At 41.8% G+C, this 9,843-nt stretch overlaps 1 protein-coding gene across 1 annotated transcript; it reads right to left on the minus strand.

Annotated features, from left to right (window-relative positions):
• Positions 1–4,837: 4,837 nt before the first annotated feature.
• Positions 4,838–9,289, minus strand: LOC105060792 (wall-associated receptor kinase 2-like). The gene is made up of 3 exons (XM_010944627.4): positions 8,369–9,289; positions 7,007–7,168; positions 4,838–6,331 (listed from the first exon to the last, which is right to left on the minus strand). The coding sequence occupies exons 1-3, from the start codon at positions 9,228–9,230 to the stop codon at positions 5,139–5,141; spliced, it is 2,217 nt and encodes a 738-aa protein (XP_010942929.1). The 5' UTR covers positions 9,231–9,289; the 3' UTR covers positions 4,838–5,138.
• Positions 9,290–9,843: the final 554 nt, after the last annotated feature.

Here is a 9,843-nt window from a genome sequence, read left to right on the forward strand (position 1 = left end):
CTCGGATCCAACTAGGCTCCTCAGAGCCTTCTCTCTTTCTTGCCTTCTTCTTCTAGCTTTTTCCCTCAAACTAGCAGTGGTTGGTTGCAGCTTTATAGGCATGGATGTACTTCTGTGTGCGTTCAAAGAGCTTGACGTAGGATCAAGGAAGCATCTTATCCAACAAGTAAGTGAACTTAGAGTTCTAGAGTCCTCGCTTTATCGCTGTAATGGTCGTTGCCTCGTCAAGGTCCTTGACCTCCACGGTGGCGGTGTTGAAACACGCCATAAATTCTCGCAAAGATTCTCTGTTCTGTTAGCAAACAGAAAAAGATTGTCAGTAGTTCTAGGCACTCTTCGGTTTGTATTGAAGTGTGCCACGAACAGCTGCTCGAACTATTCAAAAAAATTGATACTTTCTGACTGTAGCCCCGAGTATCACACTCACATGATTTTTCAGAGCATAATAGGAAAAGCAATGCAGAGGAGGGCATCAGATGTCCCTTGTAGAAGCATGAGGGTTTTATAGCTCTCAAGATGATCAAGTGGATTCGTGGAGCCATTGTATGGCTCAATTTGCAATATTTTGAATCGACTAGAAACCGGCTCGTCGATGATCCATCTTGAGAAAGATGGATTCGTACTGACACCGAATTCATTAATCAAATCACGATGATTAGTTTGGAGCCGTTCCAGACGGTGATCTATCTCCTTCAATTTTTGGTCGTACTCGTTCAGTCGTTGTTGTGACATATCTGGATGCCGCAAGTAGCTTGAAGTAGAGCCTTCCTCAGAAGAAGAAGATCCTAAGGGTGACTGCGGCCTCTTCCCTTTGTATTGAGTTCGTCGAAGGGAACATGGGGACCGACAATCACTGGAGTCAGCATGCGAAATGCATCGCGACTTCGAATGTGGCAGCCATCGGGCAGGCGGAGAACTTGCTCGACGGGAATGGTGTGAGAATAGTGGGTTAGAGATCATGGTCGGTGGCTGCGCCTAGAAGGCGCATCACATGCTACGACCTCTCCCAATTGTTGCTGTTGCTGTTGGAAACCTTGAACGACTTCGATCAGACTTTTCATCTACTGCACAAGGATAATAAACCCAGGATCTATCATCGCCAGCAGTCGTCAAGCACTTGGTTCTCCAAGGACTACCAGAGGTGCGTCACGCCATGATGAGCATCGAATCGAACCAGCTGAGACATTTTGCACCCTTGTCTTAGCCATGGAGGTTCTTGGAGAGAGTTTTACCCAACATACCCCCTTACCTGACGTGCCAAACTGTTGCGGTCCTACTCTGGTAGGTAGTCGGTAGTAAGTAGTCAGGTAGAGGCCGACTAGGAGTTGCACCTGTCAATTGGTGGTAGGACTTCTGATGAGTGAGGTTCCATCATCGAAAAAGGTGCACACAGTCAAAGTCAAGATGAAGGGCGAGGATGGAACTGGATTGAGATGGTGCTGGGCTCCGCTCGATGCCAAAAGAAGAAAGACCTACAAAACAAGTTTCGTCGAAGATGGCTCCAGCGAAGATCCTCTGATACTCAAGTCAGCGTATGCTTTAAGAGGAAGGAGAGGCAGAGTCTCTGGGTTCTAAAATGGTTATTTATACATATCTGGAAGGATCTCCACTTACTTCTATTTATAGAGGGAGTAAAATGAATGATGAGAGGACAGACGATCATTACGATCATGTCCTATTGTATGGCTTGGCATGGTGCCGCATGGGCGTTTTTAAATATCGACAGCGAGCGTGCTTTTTATTCGGCGAGCACATGGTGACAAACGTTATAGGACGTGGGGCATAATAAATGACCCTTAGGGTGTATTTAATGAGATCATAGTATCTCATCATGGTACGCGACTAGTCTGTCAGAGTATGGTGTCTGAGTAATATGATCTTGATGTGGCCTCTCCAAGTCGTATGATGGCCATATTTGGTTTGTAGTTAGTTAGTAGAGATCCATATTGCCTGAGTCAAAAGGATAGAATTGCGGAGATACCGTATCTTCATTTGGTGTAGTCGGTTGTTAACTGATCATTAAGTCGGTTTAACAATCGTGGGAGGCATATTAATTCTAGTCGAGATAGTACCGATCAGAGGCGTCCATCTTTCAATCGATTCGATATCAGCAATGACGTTCAACATCTATCCAATTGGTGAAAAATTTTATATAATTGAGTCGAATTGATTATTAGTTAATCGATGTAGTTTTCTTAATTGATTTATGGATGAGAAGGTAAGATAGTTGGTTAAGTACCCCAACAGGACAATGAGAGCCCCTGTTCTCTTCCCGGAAACGAGCAATCACGTGACGAGGATGGTGGCCACAGTAACAACACCACCTATGCTCGGTTACACTCCCTCGGGATTCCGTCCGGATACACCGCATCTTGGACTTGGCAGCCCCCACATGTCCCCCACATGAGCGGCCCTCCTCTTTGAAACGGTAGACACGTGCCATGGGGGAGTTCAGAGGGATGAAGAGACGTGACACCGGGCAGCACCCACGCCACCGGCGTGACTTGTCACGTGCCTGCGGCAGTTCTTGGTCCTGTTCCTGGGTGTGGGGCTTATTTGACAAACATTTGGCTTTGGCTGCCATAGAAATAGTATATTTTGTCATCCCGGAACTTGGGCTGCACCATGGTATGTATTAAAATCGGTGTAATGCATCGGAGGGTTATGATATAAACTGTCCATCCTTTTGTGACATATGATACCAAGAGTTTTTCCCATTGTATGAAGGGCGCCCGAAGTATTTTTCTTTCGCTGATTTCCTTTTTTTTTTTTCTGATTTTTACGACGAGATGAATATATTTCTTCTCCGAGAGTAAAAGCTTAGTTTTTTTTTTTTGGTAAAAGATGTCATATAAGCATTATAGTAAATAAAGTCTGCAGTACGTAAGTATAACATAGCACTGTTGAGTACAAGGATATAACAAAACAGCAGTCTGCATGAAGACTGTCAAGTAAAATATATACATTAGGAGAGGAGTATAATAAAGATCCAGCATCCATAATAATGTATGAAACCTGATAGAAAAGAAACTTTGTAGGACAAGTAATTGCACCGTCAGTGTACTGCCTAAACACCCAGTTAAGTATTCTAAAATAGTCCACACGCTACATTTTGGGAAAAGTGAATGTATGCCAAGTCATGTTACTTCTAGGTCATGGATGATGAGTAAGCTACAATAAAAACTGAGAAGTGAACAAAATATTATGCATGATGGTGAAATGAAACTACAATTTTTATAATAAAGCTCAAAAGAGGAGGGAGAACATGGTGATAATATAAAAAAAGGTAATTGTATTACTTTGTAAGGCTTTACGACTCTTTATTAATCGGGATGTCCTAGTGGCCATGTCTCTCTGCTTACTAACTAGAGACTGTGGATTTAAATCTTATATGATGCATTTCCGAGTATTGGAATATGGCTTTTGAAATGTTTGTGGATTCCCTCCCTTTCACTCTGTCAAAATTTTTCTTTAAAATATAGGATGTAAATAATTTTGATAATTAATGAGGAGTTTTATTATTGGATAAAGAATACTAGACCAAAAATGATATGCGACTCAAACCACTTTACTGATCTGATAGCCTTTGACAAAGTGGATCTCTTTCTTTAGTCATTTACATATTCAATATCGAATCTATAAAATAATGTATATAATCCCCGTGACACATGTATATAAGTTCATATCTTAATGCTCCATTATAAAAAGATTATATTATTACCCAGAATATGGTGGTTATTCACCATCTTAATTTCAAGTTTGAATCATAGACCTTTTATTTTGGAGAGATGGATATCAACCATCTAAGCTATACAATGTTCTTTTGCTATGCACGTACATGTTTGTGACGATATTACCATGCAGCATTTTCAACTAGAGTTTTGTACATGGTAACCACACATAATCAATGTTTTTAGTGCCATATAGAGTCCATGGAACTCAATCGCTCTGAAATTTATTCGTGTATGCACACAATAAGAGCCCCATAGTAGTGCTGCATACAATTATACAGCCCCAATGTGAGACCAGGAATATACTGCCAGAAGTCAATATGAAATTTATGTCAGTCATTATATTCCGTATGTTATTTAATTCCGTATGCCACATGTAGTAGTGGAGATGGGCTTCACGTAACCAAGAAGTGTTAATGTGGCTTGAATTTTAGATATCTTTTATGGGCTCGAATTATGACCTAATTTGAAAAGCCCGCGTTGCGATCTGAATGAAACATTTTGGGAGGTCTCGGTAGTTTTGTGAGAGGTTTGGAAAATCAAATTGTGGCTAGGGTTTGGAGAGTTCTTGAATGATTATATCTCTCTTTTCATCATAGTGGAATTTTTCTCTTGTGTCTTGCCCGTGGACGTAGGCTTTTCAGCCGAACCACGTAAATCCTGTATTTGTTTTTCCTTCTCTTCTCTATTTTGTGTGATTGTACGAATCTGTGTGTGTCCTATATTTATGCTTGTCATAACAAGAAGACTATTCAATGGCAAAGCCCAAGCCTGCGCAAAATAGCTCTACTCTTTCGTGCCCAAACCAACCCAACCTAGGCCAGACTACTGTAACACGATGCAGTTTTAGATTGTCTAGTATCATGCATTGGGTACTCCTGGTTGCACGCTAATTCAATCTGATGTCGGATAGCTCAAATTTTGATGCACATAGAGTGGTGTCCGCTGATAAATCCAGTACAGTGTAAGCTTGGTTATTCTTGACTGAAGTGAATCCCAAATGGCATGCCTTTCATTAACTCATCAGATCATCTTGCCAAATGCTGCAGGGGAATCATTGGAAAATAGAGTTGCATAAAAGGTGAATCCCACATAGTACTATATAGTGACATTGATGATATACTTATAATAAAAACAATCATAATTAATTAGCATAGTATATGGATATGATCAATAGAGTGTCCCATAGTTGTGGTTATAGAAGAGATATTTTCTTGAGCATTAATGATCTTCCATAGTACGCGAGCCACAACACCATGTGCTATATAGTTTTTGATGACTACTATCAGAAGATGGACTGTATCAAACAATATGCGCCATGTATGACACGATACATGCTCGTAGAGCACATCTGATCGTCTGATGGGGGCGCACCGTAGATGATCCTGGTTGTCTTTCAGTCTGAAATCATCTGGTGATGTTGAGTGGCACCAACCCACTATGGGAAGAATTGTCACCGCTGGTTGTGTTACCAGCACCATAAAATGCTGGCTCGCTCAACAGTGGCTTTGCCAACAAGGACTCGATCTCCTCATTAACCCACGGGTGGTTGCTGAACGTTCTCATACCCTCTAACTCGGTCGCCACCTCCTTCATTGTGGGCCTCTCATCTCCATTCAATCGAATGCATCTCTCAACGAGCTCCGCAACTGCCATCAACTGCTCCATGGATCCCTCATGGCGGATGCGATCGTCGAGAATATCACAAAGCCGTCCCTCATTCATGCAAGAAATGAAATGTTTCACAAGACTTCTATGTTCTTCAGATTTATTCTCCGACAGAGCTTTCTCACCTGTCAAGAGCTCAATGAATACTACTCCAAAGCTATAGACATCACTCTTGTCTGTAAACTGACCCGACTGGAAGTATTCTGGGTCCAAGTATCCAATTGTTCCTCTCACCAGTGAAGTGAGGCAGTTTCGATCGAATGGAACCAATCTTGAAGTACCAAAATCCGAAATCTTAGCTGTGTAGCTGTCATCCAAGAGTATGTTGGTGGACTTCACATCTCTATGGATGATCGGAGTGGACACTGATGAGTGAAGGTAGGCCAGTGCTTCAGCAGCCTCTGCAGCGATCCTCAGTCGATTTTCCAAGGACAACGAGCCTCGACGGCCTTGGTCATGGATGTGGTGAGAGAGAGTTCCATTTGACATGAATTCAAACACCAATAAGGGCACTTGGGTCTCTAGGCAACACCCCAAGAGCTTCACCACATTCTTATGGTTGATGGTGGAGAGGAGAACGACTTCATTTATGAACTGCTCGATTTCACCTTTGGCTGCGATCTTTGATTTCTTAATCGCGACAACTCTTTGGTCTGACAAGGTCCCTTTGTAAACCGTTCCGAAGCCTCCCTGACCGATGATGCAATCCTCGTCGTAGTTGTTGGTTGCTCTTTGAAGCTCCTCAGAGGTAAATATCCTCATAATGGAATCATTACGACCATCATCGCTTGATGAAGAGAGATGATGCTGTAGCAAAAGGCCGCCATTCTGTTGGAAGAATTTCTCCTTGAGCTTGATGAGTCTCTTTTTGCTCACAATCCAGTACAACCAAGATACGCTGGCACAAAGAAATAGAAAGCCGGAGCCAGCACCTGCAACAAGTGCAATAGGTAAAGTTGAAGGATGCATAGGCCCGTCTGGCTGCAAGAGATCACAACTACAATTGACCGTTAATATGTGATTGCATAACTAGTTGATGCTAATCAACCATTATGGCAACAAGTAATAAAAGGCACCCGATTTTTTGATGATCTTAAGCTCTAAAATCTATTATCTTAAAACTTAGTTATCTAAGTTTATTTATATTACTTATTTAAATTTATATGATAATTATTGCATATTTGTATGTTATTGATTGATTTCTTTGGGTTTCTTTAACCAGAATCTCACCCAAAATATTAGATATAAATTATTATTTGAATGTTTTTGATCATATATTTTAAAAACTCTAGATTTTTTAATATACAATTAATATAGAACTAAACACAAATCCATATAAAAATCTTGTCAAATTATGCAGAACTAATAAATCCAAATATAACTTCTAACTAGTCCTTATGGACGAGATATTGGATCATTATAGAATAAAATTATAAATATATTACACTAAATAAAAATAAAATATTATGAGTAGATATATCTGTTATTATATGCAATGGAATCTTTAGGTTTTAGGTAAACTCGGGTTCCTTTTTCACCAGCAAGTTTCACCCTTTATATTCCAATTACCAGCCAGAGTAAAGAGCAACTGAATAATACACAATTACCTAAAACCACGTCAAGGTAAGGAAATTTGGGAGTGCAACGGCTTCCATCCCATCGACCATCCCCCCGCGTGCCCCGCGGACAAGTACAATAAAAACTTCCTGGCGTATTTATGCAATCCCTCATGCATTGATTCTTTTGTGGACCTTTGCACTCATCGATATCTGTCAAGCCACCAAAAATATTGCAAGAATCCACGTGTACAGATTATGCCAAGACAAAGAAATGAAAGGGCAAGTTAGAGTACATAGTTTTTGAATTAAGAAAATTAATGAGAAGAGACGGTGATCATGCATATGATGGGTTTGTATCTTTCATGCGAGAGAACGATTGATGCGACATCAAACGTTGGACCGCATCCACATAGAACTCAAAGTGTTCCTAAACCTTTAATCATCAGTTTGCATAGTTCTCAAAGCGATGGTTGCATGATCCACCGGTTGATTCGCACCAAAGAAGGTGAATCTTTATGCGAAACATGCAACCTTATCCATATATGTTGTGGTTAATGTCCTCCTAGGAGACTGGTAACTACACAATGTAACCTGGATTATTTGAACTTCTATAATTTTCTTAGCTCCTATTTAGTATGATGACATAAATGCATTTATTGAAGTTGGAGTTCTGATTTGTAGGAATTCTTAACTGCGGTGGAATCTTTGGTCTTCCCTAAAATGAAAGGAAAGGATTCAATTTATCACATATCATCCTTGGCAGATCCATGATCAGTTGCCATTGCTATAAATTGTCCTCATGCAGAAGTCTAAATACTAATGTCTTTTTTTTTTTTTTTTTTTGATGGAAGCCGGTGTACTAATGTCAAAAGCTTTATTATCTAAATTGGGTCCTTTTTTTTTTGTAAGAAAATATAATTAAGCCATCATGTTGTACTTCACTAAGCAAACGAAAAGTGGAAAAATTTTAGCCTAAAGGTCTGTTTAGATAGTTAGACCCAAAATTGCATAGGATTCATAGCCCAACCATCATAAATATTGGATATAAGCTGGTTAGATCCTATGTTTACAAGTATCTATATAGGACCACTTTTTGAGTGGGCTGATCTAAATCTTATAGAAAAAAAAAAAAATTATTAGCAAACAAACGTGAAAACCGGAGTGGTTAAAGAGTCAAGTACCCACGTCTATTTATATACATACTTGCATTCAAACACAAACATATATATATATATATATATATGTGTGTGTGTGTGTGTGTGTGTGTGTGTGTGTGTGTGTGAATCATGAATCTACATATATGGCTATGTATGTGTAAGCCAAGCATGCCTGCATCCCTACTCAATTATTCCATGGGAGGGAGGGAAAAAAAAAAATGCTAAGGTGAAAAAGCACGCCGCGTCATCTTACCTTCACATCCCCCTTTAAGGTAGGGGTTCCCTTGGTAGCCTGGTGAACAATTGCAACGGTATCCCGGGCCATTGGTCGAGTAGCATTCACTGTTTTTGGCGACGCATGCAAAGCCCTCCTCCTCCCGAGCTTCCTCGCACGTCCTGTTCCCCACCGCCCATTCCAGAGTCACCGGCATCATCGTAACGTTTTTGAATGTTAAGAAATAATCCAATGCGTTGAAACTCATGAAGGACGAGTTGGCCAGGAAGGCATAGCTGCAAGGACTGAAGCTCGAACAGTTGGTGTGGTTGTAATAGCTCCTGAGGACGACGCTGAAGGCCCTGACGCCCTTGGGTGTCCTGGTCTCGCAGCAGCCGATGCCGGAGCAAGTCCCGTTCGTCACGAAGCTCATGTTGGTGCAGTAGGAGACACACCCAGTCCAGATCGTGTAGTCCATGTCGGCGAGGTACCCGACAGTGTCGCACCCGATGGCCACAAACTTGTTACGGGAATCAGAGAATCTGACGGACTTCATGCTCCCCAGATTTATCCGCGAACCGCTATAGGATATGCTTCTACCCTGCCTATCGTAACAGTCACGAGCAATGGCATGATTAACTTGCAGTAGGCCGTTGACTAGGTCAATATCTACGGGCAGCTCAAGGTTGCTACGGCCAAGGAATGGTTTGGGTCCATTGGTGGTTTCTTTGCAAGTGATCTCGAAGTCATCGAGGAAGCAGCTGCTGTCGCCGAAGCCGAAGGGGTAGGGGATCTGGACGCTGCCGCACTCCGACCGGCATCCTGGCCGAGCCATGGGTGCGGCGGCAAATGCTGAGGATAGCCGCTGAAGTAGAAGCAACACCGCTACTTGCCACGCCATTAATTCCTCCCTCTCTGATGTTTCTCTACTAGTTGTGCTTCTAAATTTTCGTGTGGAGTCGCTTTCTTATACTGCTGAAGCCTGGTGGTGGCGGTGACTCTTCGGGGAGCTGACCAAGTCTTCGTGGCCTAAGATATCTTCATCGCCGTTCACTGGAGGTTGTCCCTGTAAGTCTACCGAATTAATGGCGACGGAGAGGGCTTGATGGGGGCAGGGGTTGTATCTTCAGCGCGAAAGGAGCATTCTCCTTCCTTTCCACGAATCCACCTTTGGATTGTGCAACAGGCGCTTTAAGAGCCATGCAGCAGATCTATGCAGACGTTCAACTTACTTTGCAATTTGCACGGGATGCGATATAAAATATTCGTTGCAACGGTGATATCATGTCAAATTTATTACAACCCAACGAGAGCACCTGCATTTCGTCGAGTGCCATATATTTCACCAATTTTTATGAATGATACTACACACTAATCATCGATTTTTGATTTTTGATTGGATTGTGATAACTTTGACGTGGCATTGCCGTTGCAACGAATATCTTCTCGATTGATGGATGGGGCGGTGCTCGAGGCTTTGACCTCACTAAGTACCATAGGATTAGATGGTATCT

Source organism: Elaeis guineensis, chromosome 1 (assembly GCF_000442705.2).
Source record: "Elaeis guineensis isolate ETL-2024a chromosome 1, EG11, whole genome shotgun sequence".
Classification (NCBI taxonomy): domain Eukaryota; kingdom Viridiplantae; phylum Streptophyta; class Magnoliopsida; order Arecales; family Arecaceae; genus Elaeis; species Elaeis guineensis.